Here is a 26,787-nt window from a genome sequence, read left to right as displayed (position 1 = left end):
CTCTCAAAAGGCTTAACATCTAATCAGAAAACTAAGTTCCAAAACATATTCATGAGATATTTAGATAATATAGAAATTCAATTTTATTACAGTTTACAATAGATACAAAATTAGAGCAAAATATTTTATAGACCATAAGTGCTTTGGATAGCCAAGCAGGAAATGATAGGAGGTGGCTGGCTATAGTTACTGGTAAATGTTAAGTTTACATGTTTGTGTGTGTAAGATATATACTGTTAAGCCTCCTGTGAAAATGTTCAATTTCTTTGGCAAAATTTGATGCTGGTTATATCAATATTGAATAAAAGGGATTAACTCACTGCATGTGTTAGTATGTTGGCAGACAAAATTGGGTTATTGATCTTGGGTATGAAGGTGAATTTGTCATAGTAATGGATGCTTCCTCCTCTACCGGTAACACTGGTTAGCTAATGATCACAAATAGGTTCTGATGATGGTGGGTAATATTGCTCAAATAGGGCTGTTTTATGTAGGGTACATTGCTAGTCCTTGAAAACTGGAACATAGACTCAATTCCCTATTCCATTTCTTTGTAGTGTGCTCAGTGCAGGTTTTCAGTGTTATTGCATGATTCATAATCATTACATATTGCTGTCCTTTCATCTTATCAAACTCTTTGCTTGCAGCTCTAATAGATGGGACTGAGATAGTGAGCATGAAGAAAAGAATGTTTCTTTTCTTTAGGATACTCTCTACTTTTTGTTACCTAGGTTACTATGTAAAATATGTGACATAGATCCAAATACAAAGGCAGCCCCATTTAAGGTTTTTGATATGCTGACAATTACACACAAAGTTTCAGATTCCTAATCATTGAACTGAACGCAATACTCAGATGTCCTGACATTAGGAAAAGAGGTAGCCACCATATTTTACTCATGCCAACTGGCAGCCAGGGACACATCAGTCTGCCCAGACCATTCAAATGCAGAGACAAGCTCAGTCAGACCAGCTGCTGCTAACTTGCCCACACACCTGCATCACAGTGGCAGACAAATGTCCTGGAAGCCCTGTGTCCACATGCTCACACATACACGACATCCACCTACAGGAAAACATCTGAATGTTCACAGGAACGGAGCCCTGAATACAGAAAAACTATGCTCCCCCCACAAACACCATGGAAGAAAGCATTTTGCATATGCAGGTAGGTAAAGCGCACTAATTACACACGCGCTTTCAGGCGCCCCGCACAAGACCCCTGGAACGTTGCCTTGCTTTTCCCTGAGCCATTCACAAACTCGTTCTTCATCTCTGCGTGCGTGCTCCAGGAGGATAGAGCAGAAACTTTGTTGCAGTCTTCTCCGGTCTTTTCAACTTTGCTCTCCCTGCCTCCCAGAGGGCCGGGTGGCGCCAGCCGGCCACGACCGACTCCGGTGCCCTCCCCGCCCGGTAGCCGCGCTAGGGGCGGGGCCGAGCAGGCGGCCAGGAAATGCCCAGGAGTGTGTGTCACCTGCCCCCGAGGACTTGTTGATTCCCAGGAGCGCCGCCTTTTCGATCTGGGCCCCCGAGAAGACAATCTCCCCCAGGCGCGGCCCCGGGGAACTCCTGAGACACCCCCGGGATCCCTCGCCCCCGAACTCCACAGCCATGAGCAAGTTGGGCAAGTTCTTTAAAGGGGGAGGCTCTTCTAAGAGCCGAGCTGCTCCCAGCCCGCAGGAGGCCCTGGCTCGACTTCGGGAGACTGAGGAGATGCTGGGCAAGAAACAAGAGTACCTGGAAAATCGAATCCAGAGAGAACTCGCCCTGGCCAAGAAGCACGGCACGCAGAACAAGCGAGGTAGGCTAGGGGTCTGGCCCCCAGGTGTGAGCTCTCAGCCACCTACCTCCAACCCTTCCCTTGGGGACAATTGGGTCCTCAGCACCGCGGTCCCCCAGGCGGCCAGTTTTGCTCCTACAGCTTTTCTAGGAACTGATACTGACCCCCGGGGCCAGATGGGAAAATGTAAGGGGCAGCCCCAAATCTCAGCAATCAAAATGAACAGTATTTTTATGCAATATTTAAAGGATTAAAAATCAATGCGAAAAATCTGTGATAGATAAAATGTCAAAATTTTAGATAAAGACAGGGTCAGTATTACTGATACTTTTCTTTTACCTCTGGCTCATATTGTTCTGTATGGCACTTCTTTCTACTTTTTGTAGTGTGATATTTTGTTCATCATGGATTTTTTTGGTATTAATTTTGAGTTTTAAACATATTGCATCAAAATATTATTTATCTTGATTACTGAGTTTTCTGACACCCAGTTAAATTTTGCTCCTGGCTTATCTCTCCCTAGTCTCCAGCCCTGCTGACTGCAATACCTAACATGTACTTTTCTGTTGTATGTTTGTATACCGAATCACACATCTTATCTTGCATGTATATCTCCAGTAAATCCTATCCTATAGTATGTTCGGGTTTATCTTGCTTCTCAACTGTTGAAAACATTAGTTGGCTGTTGTGCAGTTGAGATCTTAAAAAAGAAAAAAAGGAAAAGAAAAAAGGTCAGGAAATTAAATGTTAAATTTTCTATCACTGGCTTTTGGCACACACAAGGGACTTTGAATCAGTAATAATTCTTGGTGCTGCTGCCGCACCTTGAACCCTTTGTTCTTTGCCAGAGTTAATGGGTTTCTTCAGTATACAGCTCTCTCTATAGGAATAAATCTAAATATGAGAGCACCCGTGGCATAAAAACCCAGTGAGAAGTTGAAGCAATTTGTTCTTGTAACACCAGGTCAATGGCAGACCCAGAAATAGAAGTGGCAATACAGGACTCTGCTCACCACCAAAACCCAAACATTTGCATCTTCAAGTCAAGGCTTCTTTAATCATTATGAAGCCCTGGGAAGATTTAGCTCACTTAAATGATGCTGCCATTGTTTAATGCAGGAAAAGAGTGATGTTTCATGGAGCTGACCTTGAAAACTCTGCCTCTTCCCATGAGAGTGGGCCTGATACATTTATGCCCACTTATTACCAACAATAAAAAGCTCCAGTTTCATTTTTCTCCGCTACTGCATATAACTTTTACCCACATTATAGCCTGTTTTAGAGCAAAGTACGGCTTCTATTTTTACTTTTTGTCTGAAAATATTTTGGGCAGTTATTAAATGGCACTTTCTAAAGAGAGACCATGTCATTATGGTTTGCTGAAAAGTCACTGGCTGTTCTGTTTCTCAGCCCTTCCTCTTCAGTTTGATATGCACTCTGACATTTGCTTAGTGTCTGTCAAGATTTTCCCCCCCTTTGTCATCCTTTTGGATCTGTAGATAGCTTTGTCTACTGTGGTTGCTTAGTAAATATTGGTTTAAAAAATCTGAAAAATTGAACATCTGCTTCAAAGAAGTGGTAATAATGTAGATTTTGTTTCAGAGACAAAACTCTGAAATAATATGGGTGTTATTGAATTTTTTCAGAAATATTCTCCAATTGGCAATGCACTGAAGTATATTACAACCCTACTTCATAAACACAAAATAATTAAAGACAATGCTAATTAAGAGCACCAACCTAACTTCCTTAAATCAGGGAAGTTACATGTGCAAGTATCTAGTACAAATAACCAATTGGTGTTAGAAAAGCCATTAATTCTTTGCCGTTTACCTTTGGGAGCTTCACTGATGTTAGCCCAGGCCTGGTTGTATGGTAGTCCTGGGAATCAACGGAGGTTGTTTAGCATGAGGTCCTCTGTAATCTAAACTATGGAAAATATTCAATCACAGGAACATGCATTGACAACATTGTTAATATTACCATCCTCTAAATAAGCCAGAAAATTTCATATACACATACGCTCTTCTCTTAACCATTGAGAAACATTTTCATACACTTAGTAAAATAAAGCCCAATACACTCAGTACTAAATGGTCCCTGTGCTATACAATGCCATTGCTAGAATAGCTTTAATTTACATTATAATTAGAGTGACATAATGTATGTGCAGTTGAAATTTTACTTTTAGAGATGGTTGGTTAGCTAACCTAATGTGCTGTCAAGGATACTAGCTGAATGGTCAGTTAGCATTATATCAGAACGGGCCACACTCCTGGCCACTACAAGTTCTTCAATGATCTATTTCTCTACAATAGAAGCTTTGACAGCATTATGAATGTCAAAATGGGCTTTATTGGTAAAGTGAGTAACTTTTAAGTTAGCAAAATAAGTGTTAGAAATATGATCTCATTGTTGAAATTATAGGTATTCTAACTATGTGGACTGGCTACACTACTTTAGAGACACTTCCTTGCCCTCCATGTATGAATAGGTGATAAGAATTTACTAGGTGTATAACTAACTTAACACTAGGATGCTACCTAAGGCTTGATCCCAAGACAGTGCAGTGTCCAGTCATTGGCTCAGGCAGATTTCTGAAGAGTGCACTTCCCAAGGGCACAGGACCTTGCCAGGGAATGTCGCTGTCTGCCTCAGTGAGCCTTACATACAACGTGTATTGGAGCATCTCAAAATACCTAGAGTTGGGACTTCACTGAACTCATGGAATAGGTTGACGAACTGTTTTTGCCTGCTTGTCAGTGTTTGTTTCATGATATAGATGCAGAATTTAGTCCAAAACTTGCTTTCGTAGCAAGGTAATGCAGGGGTAGCTAATTCTCTTTCCTTCAAGCATATTTGGGAGTTACCATCATCACCTACCAAAAAAGAACCTGAGTACACACGACCAGATTGGTTTTGCAATGGCTATGATATTGGAGGCCCTGTTGATCCAAAAGAATTACAGTTGGAGCAAGGTTTCTAATTTGGTTAAAAATTTTAGGAGACCAGAAAATTTTTTTTAATGCATTTTTATTCAGATTACTATGATATAACTCCTGCTTTATAGGTAGGATTCTGCTTTGTGAAAAAGCAAACTTTTTATTCACCACTTAATATTTTTTTTCTTCTTCTAAGCACTGTATATTAAAGTTACCTGGATGCCTGAGACTACCCCCACCCCCATAGATAATGATATAATCAGCTGAAGTAGGACTCAGGCATCATTTTTTTTTTTAAAGTGCTTACAGCTGATTCTGCCCTGTTGCCAGAGTTAAGGATAGGGAATCTAAATCAATAGTAATGCCAATGAGGTAGAAAAACAAAGTCTCTCGGTCTCTCAGTGCTTCCTGACTTTTTGCCCATCATGGCAGCCACGGGCACTGAATATTTGTAGCACACTGAAAAGTCCTCTTGCCACACTGGTTTGGCACCACAGCTTAGGGGTCACTGTTCTAACTTCCTTTATGGGGTCTTTTTTATAACATCACTAATAGATAGTCATAGGGATTTTGCTTTACTTAAGTAAAATATCCCAATTGAACTCTTACACACTAGATAGAAAATAATTTGGTGTTGTAGTTAAGAGCCTGGCTTTAAAGCAGACAGCCCTGGGTTTGATTGCCAGCCCTGCCACTTGGCAGCTCTGTGACCTTGGACCTGTTACTTGGCCTAATTCTTAATTTCTTCATCTTCATAATGGTAGTGATAGCATAGATCCCTAGAGTTGTGAGGATATATGACATCATTGTTTAAAGCACTTAGTGCAGTAATCTACAAATATTAGCCCTTAATATATAATGACTGGAATTTTTTAAAGCTGAAATTGGCCCACTTTTTGGCCCAAATTTTGTCTTGTGGAATAACATCAGATAAATTGATTCCATCTGTCCCATGAAACCCTTTCACATATTTGAGGGCAGCAATCACTTCTCCAGGTCTCCCGTTCCTTGATCTCACCTTTTTCACTCGCTCAGCGACGTCTTACCGTGCTAAAGTTTTCTCACCAGGGCCAGGTTTGGGATGAGGTGGACGAGATGCCTAGAACCTTCTGTGTGACCCTCAGAGTGGGTGCCCCCTTACATCTTGACCCTATGGGCCTCTTTCTCCTCTGACCTTAATCCTGGCTCTGTTGCTTACCTTGTCCTGAGCTAAGCAGCAGTTCCAAATATGTAATTATGTGCAAAGGGGTGATCCAGTCTGGGGTTATTCAGTTGGACTCAGGCTGTTGGACATCTGGCTGATAGAGATAAAAGGTTGAGACAGAGAGAAAGCAAATTTGGCCCAAGCTCCTATTCAGTATCATTACACATGATTCCAGTGAAAATCTGGTGCTGAGGCCATTTGACCTCTTTGTCAGCTGTCTGGTGAAATGAGTCTCCAAGGTAGAGAGTCCTCTACTTGAATAAGCTGCTGTTTCACTTTGAAGTCTGGGCTGTGTATTGGCAAAGATGAATTTCCTTTTAGATTCATCTAGAAGACACAGACTTGGTCTTCCCTGGGTTGGGGTCAGGGGGTGGTGTTCACAATCCCACTCTTAGCTCGGTGGGAGGAAACTCCTAGGACTCTTGATTTTCCTTTTCATTATAGTTGTCATAGACCTGAATTCTGCAGCACTCAGACATTGGGGACCAGAAGGACTTCTGTGTGAAAAGAAGCACAACAGACTCAGCTAAATGAATGCCAAACTAGTGAGGCAAAAGTGTGGCTCAGGTAAAATGAGACAGCCACAGACTGGTGGAAGTTCCCTGGGAGATATAACTTTTCTGGTGACCTCCTTTCTTAAGGGAGTTTCTCAAAATACAGTCCTCAGATACCTGCATCAGAATTCCGTCTGGATGCTTATTTAAGTGTACACTCACAAGTACTGCCTAAAGATTCTAACTTAGTTGATTGAGTGTAGTGTCTAGAAATCCAGACTTTGAACAAGTAACTCAATGACTCTGATCCTCGCTATACTTGGAGAACCTAAGATGTATTATTCTATGAGCTATTAACTTGGGAGGGACTCACCTGTTCCTATTGTATTTCTCCTCCTCCATCGTCACTCACATACCTGGATGAGTAACATCTATCCACCTGCCCCTCTGTTTACTTCTAAAGAAACATCTGAGGAGCTTCTGACAGGTCCTCAGCTGCCTGAATTAGGTATCTTTAGGGAACTTCACGTGGTTCATATGATACTACCCTGTGTGACATACTGGTTATGAAGGGTCTCAGACCTATCCAGTATTCAAATTACAACCAGGCATCATAATATAATGTTTGTCTGCCTTTAATTATCTGATTATTTTGTACCATACTCAGTGTTCTAGGCCATGGGGAAAAAACTGAGTTTTATCTTCGGGGCATTAACAATCAATACGTAGGTGAGGACTTATTCTCCAATCAATTGCTCCTCTGTCTGCTAGAAAAGATAGATCGATGGAAATGCGATATTCTCCTCAACCTCCACCCCCAATCTCCCTCCTTCATCTCAGAAGCTCCACCTGGGCTTTCACCCACAGTGGGGGAACCTAAAACATCTGCACTAGCCCTGAGGGCCCTATTCACTTAAGCTGTTGTTTTAAAACTTCTCTCTTTCCCACCACTTCCCCCTCCCCTCTGAGCCCTGACAAGGATCCTACATAGACTTACACAGCCTCAGTCACATACTTAGGTACTGACCAGCACAGACTGCCCAGGGTTTGTTGTCTCCTTTATTCTGTTAATGCAGCTGCAGTTTGTATATGCTTTCTCAGATGCCATATCACTTGCTTTTTCTCCACTGAATTTGGAAAAAGTTAAAACTCCTAGCTAGATATACCACCCTTATTTAAATCAATATGTTTAGTATTTTACATTAATTTCTATTAAGTATTCTTATTTTCAGTCTAGAATCATCAAGATTTTTTAATTCCAATTTTATTGTCTTATATATGAGCTATTTATTTTAGTTGAATCAGCCACAAAATTGATCAGCAGCCTTTTTGGTTGTTGTAGAAGTCTCTGTTAAAATATTGAATAAGACAGAACCAAGGACAGCGCCTTAAGGCATGCCACTAGATACTTTGATTCCAGGATGCTCTCTGCATGATAGCAGCAATATTTCACCTACGATTCAGCTAAAGCATGATTAGCAATTTGACAGATCAACACTCAATGAGTTCAGTTATTCACCTAGCTACTAATACACTTGAATCATATTTCTAGCCTGTGTCATCTTATTTCTCCAACTTTTTCTCTTTTTCCTCCAGTAATGAACCAATATACCTTGGGAATCTTATCAGCCTATATTCACACAACTGGGGGTCACAAATGCTGGTTTATGAGCTGATAGTGTGTTAGCTTCATCAGATTCACTGGCGAGCTTTTAAAAATGCCATACCAAGAGATTCTGTTTCAAGAGATCTGGGATTCAGGATTGTGGCACTCCAAGCTTTCTGGATGATTTTGAGTTGTGTAATGTTAGAAAGCCAGTGGGTGGCTATGGTTTTTCCTTGAGTCAGCATCCAGTACCCCAAAGAAAGGAAGTTGGTGAAATTAGTTTGGTATTTCTCATCTTCGTGAATTCATATTGGCTTCTAGTAATCATCATCATCTTTTCCAACTCTTCAGAAACTGGAATGTAGAGTATTTGTTCTAAAATCATTCTTTTCAAGTATGTGTGGCACAAATTTTGAGTTTGCTGATGTGTTGTGGCTACTTCTAGAAGAGCAACTGGCACTGTTTCTTATGTAAATTACAACTAGTTTCGTTTTTTCTTCATGAATTTGGAGCAGTATTATAAATATTAAAACATTCATTATTATTCTTCATTTAAATTCCACAAGGTTGGAAGGAATCACATTTTGGGAAATATATACATTAAACAAACAATATAATTTTCCTTGATTTATACTATTTTGCAGTTTAACAAATCAGCCAAAACAGGGTAGAATAAGGTAGAAAGTTTATTACTAACACCACGGTTATACCAAACAAAATTAAAGGATTTATACACTTTGAAGAAACTATGGCAGGAGAGTACTATGAGCTTACCCTCAGATATCCTTAGTCTTGCTGTATGTTTCTCAGTATTTAAGACTATTTATTTTAGATGATTTTCAAGATAACAGAAAAGAAAAATGTATGGTACTCTAACCAATGGGGTATAAGACAAGGGATCTAATCATACTCAGGTTTTTAAAGTTTCTAATGCTTTGGGGGTCAGGTTTGGAATGGTTATGAATGATCTATTTTGGTATTCATTTTCTGTAATATGCTTAAGTACATGTGAATCTATTAGTACTTTTATGGGACAAAATTATCACAGATACTCAACATATACAGAAAATATTGAGTGTTTATTTTTTAAAATCACATTCTCAATCTCTTGCCTTAGTAAACTAGTTTAGTATTTTTTGTGCATATCTGTAATTCTAGTTTCTCCTACTTTTCTATCACTTGATAGATATTCTAACAAACACACAATTGGCTGAAAAATTCACAGGAGAAGAAAACAAAACAGAAAGAGTCTGGATTAAATATTAAGCATATAGTAATTCATATCCTGAATAATTGACTTTCCTATACCAGAGATTTTGATTCCTCACCTGAAACAATCGGTACTAACAGAAATAGCACCAATTTCTTGTTAGAAATATTTAGGACCCTGTCCAAAGCATGTAAATTCATGCTTTAAAGCAGTAAGAACTCCTAAGCCCAGACCAATGGCTCTTTCACAAACTGCTAAGCCCTTTTTCCAAGTATTTCTAACTTGTAGGTGTTTCCAGTGAGAGGACGGGGGAGAACTAAATCTCCTGCTACCATCACTCCATGCAACTTCCATCATCTCTTCCTCTGTGTAGCAATCTGGTGACTTAAAATACCAGCACTGTAATCACTACCCGCAAAACAAAACAAACTCCGAAAAGCAAGCAAACGAGAATGGTGATTTAAAAATTACAGGAAAGAAAAGTAGAACATTCTCTGCAAAAAGTTGGGAATCCTTGTGTTAGAAATTAAAATTTAATGTCCACCATCTAGCTTAAATGAAATAATGTTTACATGTTGATATTTCGTTTAAGAAGAAATTTAAAGCAATAAAATTATGCAATCAAATATTTGACAAGTACTCTGTCCATTTTATTCTCTACTTAAATATGAATTCCTAGTGACCTTTTGGCTCTTTCACATATTATTATATGCTACATAGTCATAATGTGTGTGTCTTATTTGCTATAGGAGTAACATTGTTCAACAGGCCTTGCTCAGTGAGCAGAGCTATTTACATTACCATTTCTTTCCATATATTTAATGCATACAAAGTGAAAGTAAATATGATCTTGTGGAGTTTGAACATGATATTATTCAAACTCAAAACTTCTACTGTGTTAACTGCAGCAAAAATTTATGATTATGTTAAACTGATTTGTTCATATTTCACATCACATACAAGAGCCCATGCTTTATTATTTCGTAAGCAGTTTGAAAACTTTTCTTTATAAAAACTATTTTGATTTGTTGGGTGTTACTTGTATTTTAAAAACTAAAGAATAGTATAGTTCATTATCAATTTCAAGGTAAGCGTATTCCTAAAGAATTTCAAATGCTAATAGTCACCTTGAGGAGCTATATATTTTTCAAGATTTGTTGACCATACGGTCTCCAGGAATAGTCATAGACTCATAGATAGTGAGAACTGAAAGGGGCTGTAGGAATATAGTTTGTTGGTTCTTACACTTCAGGTGGTGGAGAACCTGCAAGCCACAGACACAGTACTATGAAGTATTGCTACATCATATGAACAAAGAATACTTTTTATGAGTAGAAAAGCAGAACCACATTAAATATATATATATATATATATATATATATACACACACACACATATACATATATATATATAATGTTTATATATAACATATATATGCATAAGGAATTACATTTACAGGTACATGTCTACCCTATAGAATTAGGAATAAATAGCTATTTTGGAGTTTTTCTGTTAATATTTTCGTGTTTCATATAATGACTGTTTTTCCTATATTCTAGGCAATAACAGGCCCGCAGAGGTCATTAATTTGTGAGGTTATGAATAATATAAGGGTACTTCAGAAAGCCCATGGAAAAGTAGAACTAAAAAATAACATAAATCTTTCCAATCTTTTTGAAGACCCCTGATACTAGTAGCAAGTAAAAAACTCATTTATTCAATTAGCTATGTATTCTGGCTGGTGTCAAACATTAATTGGGTTTTTACGAAGAATATCAAGTAGATTTTAATTAATGTGTTGATATGTTGGCCCAATAACAGGTTAATTCCACTTGCCTGGCAATTGACCTCTGAAAGAATTAATTATTACAAGATGAGAATTTCAGTGGGTGTTTAAAATAAGTTTCTTATGCGAGCATTCCTTCCTTTTTTGCCAGTGCCAGGCTGATCATGAACTTTCTCTCTCAGATTTACCTCCTTTCATATTCTCTTGAGTGATATCCTGGCAGTAAGAACTGCCTCATCTTCAAAAGCAACTTTGAGCTCTTTAGAATGAGGAAAGGAGCATCATCTCTCTTGGAAAATAACTTTAATTTCCTTTGTGCATTTGCTTCTCTCTGGAGACGGGAGAGGGCACTGATCAGCCTGTCTGTCTCCTCTTTCATGCTTTATGGTATTAGTCAATCATTTTTAAACACAAAACTCAGTTCAAACTTACTGACTTGCTTATAGCAATATCCCACTTCCAAATGCCCTTTCCTCAGAATATCTCTTATTTGCTTTCTCCAATATCATTTCCTTTCACTGTTTTCTTAGGCATCTGCTTTGCCATTGTGTAATCCCATATATTATTGTTGTGTTCGTGTCTTCTTTTAACTTGCTATTTACCCCCCTTATGACGTTTAATGTTGGTGAGACCTCTGAAAATACAGAGGTTGCACATATGATCTAGCTGGTATGGCAGGCTGGTGTGGTTTGCTCTATTTTTGAAGTTTATAGTTCCTAGTTTCTAAGGCATCTCAGACAGAAACTTCACACCGTTATGAGGTTTGCAGTAGGGGAGATTGTCGGGGGATGGAGGAAATCCTCTGTGTAATAGCTTTCATCCTTCATGTTCCTTTCGATCAGTATGTTGAGTATATGTGTAGACAGTCACCGGGCTCCATCAGCATTGCCTTCTCTGTGAAGCCTTCCCTTCCCTTCCAGAGAGAGCGAGCAAGCTTACACATTCCTCTGTGTGTCCACTGTACCTTGTTCATGGATCTTAGTATCCTCTGTCTCTTCCACTACTTGAGGTAAAGAGTGTAAATTATAGGTTAGTGTCCCTAGGCACAGTGCCCATAATATAGTAGGTACTTAATAAATGCTTGTTGAATGATGATTAAGTGATTGAGTGCCCATTTCATGTTTTGCATCACTGAGATTGTAACCTTATTTCTTTGTCCCTCCAGTCCTAACACAGTGCTGGCCATGTGTATGTCCTCGTTAAGTGACTGAAATGAATGAATAAAGGATTTTTTTTTTTAAGTGAGAAAGTCCAGGGAAATTTATAATGGGATACCCTTGGCCAAATGAGTGTTAAAATTTTCTAGTATTTCCCCAGCTGTTTCCAGTCTAATCTTTGACTTTCACCAGACATATTTTGTTTTTATGCCATTGTGAAATGCATTTGTGATGATGCTTATTCAGATTATGCTTTTTGAGAACTAAAACAATGTGCAGTAAGTAGAAGGTATTGCTTAATTAATGAGGTGACTTGTATGAGTAAGAACAGGGCTTCCTCTAAAGTTCCTTAAATAAAACATGATCACGAGACTTCCCATGTAAAAGCAAAAGATGACCTAACCAATTATGTGTGACATACGTCTCTTAAGCACTCTCATAACTGGGCTTACTCTTCAGAGCCTCATCTTTAAGCCATTCTCTAGAGATCGTCCTGGGTATGAGAAGAGCTATCTTAATGCAGTTTCCTATTTCACAAACAGGTTTGTCTATATTCACTGGATATAATTCCTAAAAGGTTCTTCCTGTTTGCTGACTAATAGATTAGCAATGCACATATTTACATATCCTCAATGAGTAAAGACAAACAGATTAATCTTTAAAACCAAGATGCCCTATACATTATGAGCAATGAAACTTTTCTGCTGTTTTACATCATCTGGATAGATGACTGAAAGCCTTCCTCCTTTGGCAGCATGGTAGAGTTGCATAGTTTTAAGTTTATTTTTGTTCGAGTGGGTAATTCTTACGTTCCAGTCCTAATCCCCAGTGGGCTGCAGTATGGACTCTTCATGTATCCCACTAACAGGAGTACATAAAGGATATTGTTCAGCTACTCCATTGCTGGAGGAACATCACTGTTATGCAAGGAGACAAAACCCCTGCCTGTTTCTCCACCTCAAAGGAATACAATACGTTCCTTTGTTTTAGAAATAATGTTGTCCAGATCTCACCAGCTGCTTAAAAGCACAAGCAGGAGTTTGGAAAATTGAATTGCACCTTCTACACAGGTTCACTTACATGGCTCTAAAAATGTCCTTTTTTGCCAAATCAGGAGCAATGCTTGATTTGCAGCATTTGTTGCATGCCTTTGACAAAATACAGCTGCTTCTTTTCTAAGTTGATTATTAGGAAACAAAGTCAAGGCCTGTCCAACTCATGATGTATAAGTGGCATCATCCTTTCATGTAGGAAATGACTCACAGAGAGACTCACATATACTTCTTGGCTATTTGGAACACAAGTCTCTTGTTTTAACATTTGGGAGAAGCTTAACATTGCAGGCAGAAGTCAGGGTAAATGTCAGGTGTCCTGAGGCCAGATTCAGCCATGCAGAAATCATTGGTTTCCCTCACACAGGGTTCTTCGAAAAATGTAAGCCAGCATTTAAAAATCAGGGGATTTTGGGCTGGCCTGGTGGCGCACTGCTACAGTGCGCCGCTTGAGAGCGCGGTGGCGCTCCCACCGAGGGTTCGGATCCCACATACAGACCAGTTCCTGCTCACTGGCTGAGCGAGGTGCGGGCGCAGCACCGAGGGTTGCGATCCCATTGCCGGTCCTGGTCCGGTACGGGCGCGACACTGAGGGTTGCGATCAGTTGCCGGACACGAAAAAAGACAAAAAGGAAAAAAAAAAAAATATCAGGGGATTTTGCATGAAAATCCAGATTTCTTGCTTTTTTTTGAACATGTGAAAGGCTGGGCCGGCAGGACTGCGTGACATGGACTAGAGCTGAGCAGTGCTGCTTTCGTTAGATCAGGCTTATGCTTCTAGGTCACCGGGGTGCCCGCTTCTGCCTCTTGACTCCCTGATACTGAGGCCAGTGTCCACTGACATTTATCATCACCCTTGCACTAATTTTTATTATTATAGCAGAGAAACATTTCTCCCTCTCTTTGTCTCTCTCTGTCTCTCTGACAGAAGAGAAAACAAAGGTCTTTTCCTTGTCCTCTCTCTTCTCCACCTACCTTCATTACCGGCCTAACGCCTTCTGAGCTTGGGACTCTGGTGTGGGCTAATCTGTAGATTGTGGTATGGGAATTATAGTGTAAGTTGAGATCCTAACTCTTGGTGAGTTTTCACGTTTCTCCAAAACATTTTGAAAGACATAAACCATATGCTAACTCAGGCTTTTAAAATTATGTTCAAATCATAACTTATTATCATTAATAACTAACATTTGCAGGTTCAGGCATACCATGTGGCTTCCACCATGTGGTTCTGACAACCTGCGAAGGACATGGTGATGATGATGAAGATCCCTGATATTTAGTAATCACTCACTCTGTGCTAGGCACTGCACTAAACACTTTATATATGTTATTTCATTTAATTCTCAACAATTGAATGAGTTATATCCCCATTTTCTAGTAAGCAACTTATGTAAAGCCACATAACTATGGGTACAGGCAGCCCAGATTTGAATGTAGGCAACTCCAGAGCAAATGTTCTATTGTCTTCTTTAGGTGCTGTTGTATTCAAATGAGGGAATGCCACTTAAGAAGAGTTAAGGTCACACGTCAAGGTTATTTTTATACACAATTATTAAGTGGTAGAGGTAAAATTAAAATACAGGTCTAGAGACACCAAAACTTCAACCTTTATACCAAATGCATTTCTTGATTTTCAGAAAGTGATCTAAAATTAATTTTTACTGGGAAACGTGGCATATTTTTTAATGGAGAACTTAAATTTCTCAAAAAAAAGAAAGAAAGAAAGAAAATGCTTTTGGGTCAATGGGTACCAGTTAGGTTCCAAGTAAGTATAGACACTGAATCAGCGTGACAAGAGAGGGAGGATACACACTCAGAACATTCCACTTCTGGTTGTGTTAGGTGGAGATGTAGATTTGGAGTTTGTCTTCTTAGGGTACTGTGCTGAATAATATTGTTTGCTGTACCTATTGAGATGTGGAGATGTTTTGTAATACTGTGTTTCTGTTATGGTGAATTACGGTGAAAAAAGTGGATGATTCATTGCTCAGTGGTCTCAGAAATAAGATATGCAATCTCGATAATTAAAAATGTTATATAAATTGCTATTATTAATAATAACATTTAGTTGCTACATTCCTACCGTTCACAGTGACTGTGTAAGGTGTTTTCTGTAAATTATCACTAATTCTTATAATCACCTTGCCTGATATAATCCCCATTTCCAGAACAGCAAACTGAAATTTAAAGAGGGGAAGTGCCTTGCTCGAGAACATGCACCTGTTATGTCATAGAGGAGGGGTCACACTTTGATCTTGAAGGCCATATTCTTTCCATTGTACCCTGCTGTCATTGTACTACGTACACAGAATTATCAAATTTATTCATTCATATCAATAATATTCATTCATTTCATCTTCTGTACAATGGCCAATAATAGTACCTGCTCTTGGGGTTTTGTGAGAGTTAAATGTCATAAATCACATAATACAAATAAAGCACTTAGCACCAGTTTGGCATATCACAAATGCTTAATAAATGTTAGTTTTTGTTATGTCTTCTGTTGGTCACATGCCAGGAACTGGACCAGGTGCTAAGAGAACAGATAAATAGTATGTTCTATCTTTCCTCAAAGGGATTATAATTAGGCATAGGAGAGGTGGGGTAGAATAATTATACAAATAATTATAATGTAGTGTGATAAATGCATAGTAGATATGGATTTACAGGCACAGAGATGGCACGGAGGGTCAGTTGAGAAAACTGACCACACCCAGCTCCGGGTCATTAATGTGCTATCTTCTCTTGTGAGTGTGATATTGTAAAAAGGACTTTAAACCTGTTGACTTAAAAAAATTGTTTTAGTTCTTTCCTAAGGGTCAGGTTAAACAAATAAAAACTGTTCTGTAAATAAGTGTAAATGCTGTTCAGCAAGGACTTAAATTGTGGTGTTGCTCCTGGAGAGGGAAACAACAGAGCCCAAGGTCACTCCAGACGTTCACAGTGGGCAGGGAGGGGTGGGGAAGGAAAGTCACCACTTTAAAAATGTTCCGCCCCCAAAGGAAAGCTTTTCTTTGGCAGTTGTAGAAATCTCCAGCTTGTGGATTTGCTCTCTATCCATGAAAGGAAGCCTGATTGTTGGCATGCCCACCCACTTCTCAAACAGAGCTATCGGCAGCCTTCCCTTTCAGGAGAGAGGCCTCCTGGGGAAACACTCCTACGTTATGACAAGATGCACAGCTACTTATAATAACTATGCTAATCTTTTATTTATAAATATGAACCGATGTACTAGAATACCAGAAGAATTTTGAGGAAGGACACTTGATTGAAAGAGAAAGATCAAGATAAATACAGTAAACAACTGAGCCAAGAGAAGAGAGAGAATGTCAAAAAGATGTTAAAAATAAAACTTTATTAGTATCTTCAGGGAGATTCAAGAGGCTATTGCATCTATAAGGCAAGAATAGGCTGCCATAAAAATGAGCAACTAGAGAACAAGAAAAAGTTCTTAGAAATTAAAAACATAATTAAAAAAATAAAGGGTAAAATAATGGAATGGATATAGCTGAGGACTAAATTAATGATCTGGAAATAAAGTCAAGGAATTCTCCCAGAACACAGATTTAAAAGACACAGAGAGAAATTAATAGGTTGGAGGGTACACAATGTCCATCTTATAGTGATTTCAAAGGAGAGAAAACAGAGAGACTATTTTTGAGGGAGTGAAATGGTATGGATTATTAAATAAAATAAATAGGGATTTCAAAAGAGAATAGACAGAAATAATGGAGGAGAAAGGAGTAATAAAAGAAATAATAGAATACAATTTCCCCAAGCTGAGGGAAGACTTGATTCTTCAGAATAAAAATACTCACTGAATGCTTAGTTGGAAAAACGAAAGTGCAAAGTGGAATGCTTTCTTATCATACATCCCCTCCCTAACAAAGGCAGCCTACCAGATTAGATAGCTCGGATTCATTCTCTACCTCTCCTTTCTTGCATTTCTCATGGAAGTAGCCATTAAACACTATCAATTCACTATCAATTCTGCCTGAGAAATGTGTCTTAAATCTGTACTCTTAGATTTCTCTGGTTATCGTCTCCCCTCCCCCTACCAAAACTCACTTTCTTGCCTAAGATCTTCCACTGGGTCCCCATTATTCACAAAATTCCTTAGCTTACCGGATAAAGCTTTTCACAATCTGGCCTCAATCCCTCTGTCCAGCCTCAGCAATAACCTATTCCCCACTGATTCCCTGTCACCAACCATTTCCTGAATATACTTTCTGGCTCTTTAACATGCCTTTCCTTTTCCCTAGAATGTCATGCCTAGGCCTCCAATCGTGAAATTTTATAACTCCATGTGAAAAAGGGTAAAAATTTCCAGGGGGGAAAAAAAGAAAACAGACTATCTACAAAGGGATGAGTATAATGTTATTATCAAACTTTTGGGCCATTGGGTACCCAAAGACAGTGGAATAGTGCTCTAAAATTTTTGAAATATTTTGAAACTGGAATTCTGTAAAAATCCAAACTATCATTCAAGTTTGAAACAAAATGAAGACATTTTCAGATCTATAGACTATTCAGAGAATTTATGTCTACGCATCTTTTCTGAAAAAAAAGAATACCGTTAAGACTCAGTCCAGTAAAATACAAAAAAGCCATCCAAGAAAGAGGATACAGGAAGCAATAGTAAGAAAATAAGCCAGTAAACACTATTGTTTGGTATAAATAACTATTCAAATTGTGTTTATGGGGCCGGCCCGGTGGCGCACTCGGTAGAGTGCGGCGCTTGGGAGTGCGGCGGTGCTCCCGCCGAGGGTTCGGATCCCATATAGAGACCGGTCCGCTCACTGGTTGAGCGCGGTGCGGGCGCGACACCGAGGGTTGCGATCCCGTTACTGGTCACAAAAAAAGACAAAAAGGAAAAAAAACAAAAACAAAAAAACAAATTGTGTTTATGAAGCTTAATGCAATTGGTAAGAAAGATTTTCTTAAAAACTGAAGGGATAACAAAAGAATTGGTAATTATCTGGAACTAATAAAATTGTAGATTATTTCAATCAGACATTTTGGGAGTTAGGGTGAGGGGAGAATTTTGTTTGGTAAATTATAGATACTGATTAATATTTAACATGGATAGAAAACTTGTTTAATTATGTATGTATATTTTAAATACAAGGGTATTCATTAGGAAAATAAATTTAGTATATGTAGGTGTCCAACAATTGAAGGAAAAAATGAACAAAGAAAACTTGATTAATCTATGTAAAGGCAAAAAAGCAAAAAAGAGAACAGAAAGGATAACAAATGGAAAACAAAAAATAACATCAATTATTACAATAAATGAGATTAAATTAAAACCTTAAATTAAAAGATAGACTGTCTAAATAGGTTAAAAACAATGACAGCATCTAAACATCCAAGTATATGCTGTTTGTAATAGGCATACCAGAAAAAAGCATATATAAAATGATTTTGAAATAGATGTTTCCATAAAAATTATTTCAGGCAAATAGTAACAAAAAGAAAGCCAAAATATTAATTTAATATAAAGCAAAATGGAATTTAAGGCAAAAAGGATCAAATGAGACAGAGTAATATTTTATACTGACTACTAATAAAATCCACCAACAGAGTAAAATGGCTGTGAATCTTTGTGTAGCAAAGCAAAAGCACTGGAATAAATAAATTAAATCTGTTGAAATTATAAGGAATTGACCAAAATAGAGTTAGAAGAGGGGCTTCTTTCAGAAATCTCTGTTGTGATAATTTACCCGCTTTACTCTGAAACCACAAAAGTACTTGAGTTCTTTTGCCAATTCTATTTTATTATCTCATTTCTATATTAACATTTTCTGCTGCTCTTTCCTGCACTCTCCCTAAGTGCCTTATAAAAATGAACATTTTAGGGCCCTTTTTTTAGGGTGTCTTCCAAGATGCCACTGTCAGAAGGACTCTTTTAGTTTTGTGGTTTCAGGGTGAAGCAGGTAAGGTTATCTACCTAACGTGCTAATGGGACGAGTATTTGGCTATCATTTCTCTGAAGGCAATGCTCTTTTCTCTAACCAGTATGCCACCTAATCCTTGAGTATGACTCTAGCAGTGTTGATTTCATAGACACCCATGGTTAGATGTAACTTTAATGGCCATCTCATAATTATTTCAGACCAAGACATGCAGCTCTGTACTCTAGGTTCTGGTTCCAGCTGCACTATCTGCCTTTAAGCAAGTCGCTTATCTTCTCTGAGTCTCAATTAACTTGTCTTTAAGAAAATGGGGCTAAAATCAACAATCAATAAGGTTCTTTCCTCCTCTAAAGGTTTATTTTTCTTTTGCATAATTTTTACTCATGTTTTTGTCTATCCTTTTTTAAAAATATTGACAGAAACATTTCCATGGCATATTTTATGGAATATGAAAGTTGACCTTGCAGCCTATTGCACTTTTCAGATCTTTGGAAAAAAAGAATAGCAAAATGTTTGGGAGAGTGGTAGTTGGTGTAGGCGATTGAGAGGACAAATGTTTCCCTTCAGTTTCTCAGGTTTATTTGGTACATTCTTTGTCTCTAGGTATCGGCAATTCTGAGTCCACGGTTGGTGCTGAGCAAATGTCTCTTGTGTAAGTGTCTCGGTCCTTCCCCTGTAAATGTGGCTTCTCTCTTATTTAGCTGCGTTACAGGCACTAAAGAGAAAGAAGAGGTTTGAGAAACAGCTCACTCAGATTGATGGCACACTTTCCACCATTGAGTTCCAGAGAGAAGCCCTGGAAAACTCACACACCAACACCGAGGTGTTAAGGAACATGGGCTTTGCAGCAAAAGCGATGAAAGCAGTTCATGAAAACATGTGAGTGACTTTGGTCTCCTCCTCATTATAAATCCCTCAAGGTTGTGAAGAGCCTTTGGAACTATATGATGATTTTGGCAGGAATGAGCTTACTCATTTGAGATTCTTTGATGTCAGCAAAATTACAATTTTCTACTGAAGATCAGCTTTTAAGACTCAAGACACAACCCACTGATGACACATTTTTTAAAATTACATGTGGAACTCGCTGTTGGATTTCCTTTGGGGATTTTTAGTTTGACCAACAAGAAATGTAAAATTACCTTTTATCATCAGACCTCACAGATGACTCATAAACCTGTGGCTCAGGTTGCTCACTCGCCTTCACAAAACTTTATTCCAAATACTTTGGCTGTTCCCAAAAGTCACTGATTCTCCAAAATCTATCTTCAGTGGTCTTTGGTAGAATGTACCATCAAAGGAGGCAATTTAAAAAAAAAAAAAAGACTTTGAAAAAAGAAGAGATGTCATTTTTGCCCTTAATGTTTCCTAACTCCTTCATGATTGCCTACAACTCCACCTGTAAATACTTTAATTCTGTAATTTAAAAAAGATTTACTGTGGACATCTGTAAAGGTGTTAGAACTGTAGAACAGTGGTTGTCAAACTTTGGTGGGAATCAGAATCACCTGGAGAGCTAATAACAAGAACACAGATGCCCAGGCTCCTTGAACTAGAGTAGGGTTTGGGCCTTTTTGCTTTTAACCAAGATCCCCAGATCCTGATACTGACTAATGTTTGAGAACCACTGACACAGAATAATAGTTGTGAACATGAATTCAGGGGTCAAACTTTCTGAATTACAATCTCAGCTGACTATCTCTTGGGCAAATTACTTTGCCTCTCCCTGATTCAGTTTGCTTGTCTGTAAACTGGAGGTAATAACAGTACTCACCCCATGTGGATTTTGCAAGATTCAATGGGATACTAGATGTAATGCACTCAGCATAGTTCCTGGCACAAAGTATGCAGTCACTAGTCAATGTTTGTAGTGATCGTGGGGCTGGTGGCAATGTGCTTTTCATTCACACTGAGAGGTAAATGCCTGGGACCTGACCCTTTCCTGATCCCAGGCGTATAGTGGAGTCTGGGCCAAGGAAGAGCAAGAGCAATGGGTGCCTGAGGGAGGTAGACAGATTTCCATAGGATGGGGACAGATGGAAAAGGTGGAGGCAGAGGGCAGTGAGGACAACCTTGCTGACATTTTCTTACCTTGATAATTCATTAACAATCAGCTGCCATTTTGACAGCTTCAGAGAAATCATTAGATTCATTATCAGATTCAAAATCCTATATGGTTGCTGTAAGCTGGGTGCTAAAATGTGTTACAAAATTAGCCTTACTCTCCAGGTGGCTTAGCAGTATCATTCCACTGTGTTCCTTTTGAGAAAAATTCACTCCCAGGCCCAAACTTTAGCCATACATTTCTCATACTCCTTTTTATAAATATTCAGTATATGTATATTTAGTATGAACATAATAATCACAGGTGGTAGGACGGTGGTGAAAGTATTCTTTTTGATTACGGCATGAAAACGTGTTGAAATAGTCAGCTTTTATAGTACGGAGAGTCTGAGAAACTCACAAAAAGTTAATGCCACTGGGAATCAAACTTTCAGTGTTTAGGTTACTTCATAATGAAGGACAGTGTCGCTTTTCTTGTATCCAATCAGTTTGGCCTAGTTTCAGAGATGAAGGAATGATTCAGAGACAGATTACTACGGAAACAACCTAGAATCTGCCATTCAGACACAGCACAGGCTGGTGGTTAAGGACCAGTAGAGCTTAGGTGCTAAAAACTGTCTTTGAAGCAGCTGTTCTGCTCCACCTGAGCCTGTGGCTACCTGGATTCCTTTCCTGCAGTTTCTGATTATTTTGACGACTTCATAGGCCTCATCCTGCTCTTTTTAGTAACCTCCCATGGCATCACTGCTATGGGAAAACTTTCAAGGAGTCAGGATCTCAGAGCTACCAGGTAATATAGAAAACATATTTCTAGTCCCAGAGTTTAGTTTCTACCCAGGGCTGCTGTCAGGTAGTGGCTACTGAGAGCAATCGTAGCTTATGTTAGTAATGGTGGTTCTTGGTGGTCCGTGGCACTATTTCCTGCAGAGATGATACACAACAGTGTATATTTAAATTTTACGTATGCCTTTCCAGAAAAAATTTCAAAATAGGTCAACAAATATTTTTAATTACAAAACAATTTGACTCCCAAATGTAATGGCTATTTATTAAATATTTAAAAACTATGTGCATACACAAGGTTATTAAGTTTTTTTGAAATGCAAACTATTTTTAAGTTTGATAAATTCACCAGAAATTTTTATTATTCTACTGAAATAACTAAGACCTTATATAACTTTGACTCATTTTTCATATGGGATTATATCTAGATTCATAATTGTAAGTTAAAACTCTAAAATATTTCAATGAAATTTTATTTCCCAGGGATCTAAACAAAATAGATGATTTGATGCAGGAGATCACAGAGCAACAGGATATTGCCCAAGAAATCTCAGAAGCATTTTCTCAACGGGTTGGATTTGGAGATGGCTTTGATGAGGTGGGTGACACAATGTAGAGAAGGCAGTGTCGTGGCCGCTAAAAGGTTGCGTCCTGTCATACATAGGCAGGCAGGTTACTTTATTACCTGAAGAAGACAGTTGGCCCTCTATATCTGCAGATTCCACGTCCCTGGATTCAACCAACCGCAGATGGAAAATATTTGGAAAAAATAACAATACGACAATAAAAATAATACAAATAAAATATAGTACAACAACTATTTACATAGCATTTACATTGTATTAGGTATTATAAGTAATCTAGAGTTGATGTGAAGTGTATGGGAGGATGTGCATAGGTTATGTGCAAATACTACACCATTTTATATCAGGGCGGTGAGCATCCATGGATTTTGGTATTGGGGGGGGGGTCCTGAAACCAATCCCCCCTGGATACCGAGGGAGGACTGTAAATGACATTTGTTAGAAATGTTACTTCTCTTAAGAGCAAATGAAGTGTTAGTAGCTTTGATTTAAATAAAAGATTAATATAGTTTGGCAAACTGCATCGTAATTAAGTTGTCAGCTATTAAGGAAAAAAACAGCATGTGATTATGTAAAGTTAGTGACTTTTAATGGTTGAAGCCTAAATAGCCCCATTACGAGGAATTGAGTGCTCACACATCTGGGCAAAACAAAGCAGACTGTGTCACTCTGCAAGAAACAGAGGTATCATGCTCTGTAGCTGTTAAATTAGAGGTTAGTCTGCCTCTGTTTATTACTCAGACTATGAAACAAAATAAATGTGGAGTGGCATTATTAACACACACATTCCATTTAGATTAATCAGTCCAATAATAAAGACAGACTATAATTATAATAGTGGTGTCTGCACTGTGAATTTCCATTGTTGTACTCAATGCACCCACAAGTAAGACTAGTACACATTTAGAAACATTTCCAAATCTTAGATTAGCATGGCAAAGAATGCAATTTCCTACCTCTATGTGATGTTAAAAATAATACATCTAATAAGTAAGATGTGGTTTCATGAAATCCTAGAAAATGGGAATTGGGTAGCAACAACTTCTAAAAATGGTGTTGACCAGGGGTCAGCAAAATATGGCTTGCAGGCCAAATCCTTCCCCTGGCCTGTTTTTGTATGGACTGTGAGCTCAGGGTGGTTCTCACAATGTTAAAGTGTTGTAGAAAACAACCGCTACAAGGGAGACTATGTGACAGAGGAAGATTTGCCACCTGCAGAGCCTGAAATATTACCCTTTACAGAAAAACTTTGCCAATCCCTGGTATAGACTAATAAGCATCTAAGGAGTGCATCATGACGTGATGGAAAGGGCTCTGGGCTTGTGAGGACATCTGGGTTCTAGCATTTATTAAAAATTTTGTGTAAGTCCCTTTACTTTTCTGATCCTCAGTTTTCTCACCTATGGAATGAAAATTATTAGATCACTGGATTATCTCTAAAATTTCTTGAGTCCTAAAGTTCTTTTATCAGTGATCAAATAAGTGTTTGGTACCTAAAGGCTGAAAATGAAGGGGATGATTACTCTGTTATCGTTATATTTGCTAAAGAAAACATCAATATCTTTCTGGTGCTGTTGATAAGTATCAAGCACTACTGGCAATTCTGAGCATGCATTCAGCATAGGAGAGTTCTGCCATTACTATACTCACTGTATTTATTCCTAATTGTTTTGTGAGCAGAAATTGGACATCAGAGTACGGCCTCAGATTCTGATGTCATTGTATTCATAGAACCACAAAGCACTCAACTACACTGACCATGTTATTTCACATGGCCCGATGCTATACACCTTCATATTTTATTTCCGTTTCATTAAGTAGATTTAATGGAGGTCAGACAATCTTTCAGCTGGCTGCAAATCCAATACTCACTGCTTGATCAAATGTTGTGGTCGGCTTAACTATCTCCTTTCTTGCCCCATAGTGTTATTACTCTCACTTTAATATGGGGTAATTATTTATGTGACTTTCTCCCACATTCAAGCATAAGCTCCTTGAATGTAGGGAATGTTGATTCAGCTTTGCATCCCAGCAGCGAGTTTAAAACCTGTCCAGGAGTGAGCTCTCAATAGATATGTCAGATGATAAGTGAATGAATAAATGAAGAATCTACTTAGTTGAATATAGCCAACATTGAGGTTCCATACCCCAGGTCATTTCTAATGATAACCTCAGAATTCCAACAATGACAAATTTAGTTTTGTTAGTTTAGGTTGGACTCCACGTGAGGACTTGTAGACTATCTGAGGTCATCTTAGACTTGGCATAAGGTAACTTATACCCTTAAGGTCTCAAACTAGTCTTCCCTCTTTAAGGTTTCGGGATAGAGAATAATTTAAAAATAAACCAGACTCTCTGCGACTATTGTTTAAAGAAAGAAATATAGTATATCTATGTTGAATTGAAGTTTTCTTAACCTCAACACGCAGCATGATTTATGCTGGTTGTGGTGATTTGACAAAGGAACCATAGTACTTTGATTCTTTTTACTTTCTGTGCATTATGGTTTTGCTATACCTGTTGTCTTATTTTCAATAGCATTAGTTCAAATAAAAATATTTATTTCCTCCAATTAAAGTTTCACAGATTCTCAACAGGAGAAAAGAAAAGAACACATTGGAAAAATGACAGGCAAGGTGTAAATTTCCCAGAAACTGTGGGGGTTATATATTTAGCTAGCACAAATTATTTGAATGGCTGTTTACTGAAGTATTATAAGATTAACTACAACAAATTTGCACAACCCAAAATATTCATTTTTAAATCATCGCTCAGTGTTGCAAAACAGACTTAGTTTTAAAACAGGTATTCCGTTTCACTGGGTTCTCACATATCAATTGGGTAGCAGATGTTCTTGTTATTGTGTTTGTGGAAGCCCACATCTTGAAACATTAACTCCATAATTCTTCCTTTCTCCTATGTTCAGGATGAGTTGATGGCAGAACTTGAAGAATTGGAGCAGGAGGAATTAAATAAGAAGATGACAAACATTAGACTTCCAAATGTGCCTTCTTCTCTCCCAGCACAGCCAGACAGAAAACCAACCATGCCCTCTTCCGCACGTCGATCCCGAGCAGGTCTGTCACCAGCTCAACTATCTGTGGTCACAAATTGCAGCCCAGCCCAGCCCTTTTACAGTTAATTTTGATTTTATAAATAAACACATCTTTATTTATACCTGCTTTAATTCATACCTGCTTTCTATGCTGAATGTGTGAATGCCACCAATTACTAATTTTCATCCATTTTATGTTGCAGCATCTTCCAGGAAGGCAGAAGAAGAGGATGATGATATCAAACAATTGACAGCTTGGGCTACTTAAACTAAACTGGAGTATTTTGACACCTAAATTAATGAGCTATATATAAAACATAAAAAAGTTTTTGTCAAGTTTAGAAGTTAACAAAGACCCTGTTTTATATTTACCCTGGATGAATAACTGTGTTTTAAGCCTCTTAGGGAAGAGTTAAAAAGGAGTCACGAGTAGACATAGAATCAGGGATGGGAAGGGCTTCCTGGCAGCATCTTAGAGTGTCTCTCCACATGCATGGGGTGAGGCATCTCTGTCTACCTTGTTTACTATCCTATTTCTAGTCCTGGTACATAGTTGGTGCTCTCTATACATCTGTTGAAAGAAAACTGAAATCTACTGACATATAAGACATGCAACAGTTTATAAGCCATTTAAGAGTGATACATTTAGGATGGCTTGGGAAAATAACTTCCTTTTCTATGCAAATCCAGTTTATTGTGTGTATCCTTGTTAATTTGCTGTGTATTTCCATGTAGCCCATGGTAAATATAAATACACTATGTCTCTTTTAAGAGAGACTTCTTAATACACAAGTCTTGTAAGAGTCTATACATAGTTTCACTCAAATTTTGCAGTTTAAAAATCTTAAAGGAGCTTTAATTGACATTTATTATGCCAATTAAGCTTGGAATGGGGCAATAGATGCATTTCCCAAACTGTCTGAAAGCACTAACAGCTTACCCTGCTGAGTGAGAATCTCCTGGGTGTAATTTAGCCACTTAGAGAGCTGTGTTAACACTCCCAGACTCTTATGATGCTGTTATGGCTTCAGCGTGTTAAATGTGTATGTTCATTTTTTCTGTTTTGTGCTCTCTTGTACATTTACTTAGACTTTACAGCATATTCCTTGTAAATACACAAAAATATTGGCAATTAAAAGTATATCTTGAATAAAA

At 38.2% G+C, this 26,787-nt stretch overlaps 1 protein-coding gene across 1 annotated transcript; it reads left to right on the top strand.

Moving 5' to 3' along the window:
* Nucleotides 1-1,455: 1,455 nt before the first annotated feature.
* Nucleotides 1,456-26,787, top strand: CHMP4C (charged multivesicular body protein 4C). Its single transcript, XM_008580726.1, has 5 exons — nucleotides 1,456-1,801; nucleotides 19,848-20,025; nucleotides 22,477-22,591; nucleotides 25,504-25,654; nucleotides 25,836-26,787. Exons 1-5 carry the CDS (start codon nucleotides 1,612-1,614, stop codon nucleotides 25,898-25,900), a joined length of 699 nt encoding a protein of 232 aa, XP_008578948.1. The 5' UTR covers nucleotides 1,456-1,611; the 3' UTR covers nucleotides 25,901-26,787.

The sequence above is a fragment of the Galeopterus variegatus genome, unplaced genomic scaffold, assembly GCF_000696425.1.
Source record: "Galeopterus variegatus unplaced genomic scaffold, G_variegatus-3.0.2 Scaffold2148, whole genome shotgun sequence".
Classification (NCBI taxonomy): Eukaryota; Metazoa; Chordata; class Mammalia; order Dermoptera; family Cynocephalidae; genus Galeopterus; species Galeopterus variegatus.
The sequence above is the reverse complement of the archived record's forward strand: the minus strand, read 5'-3'. Positions and strand labels throughout refer to the sequence as shown.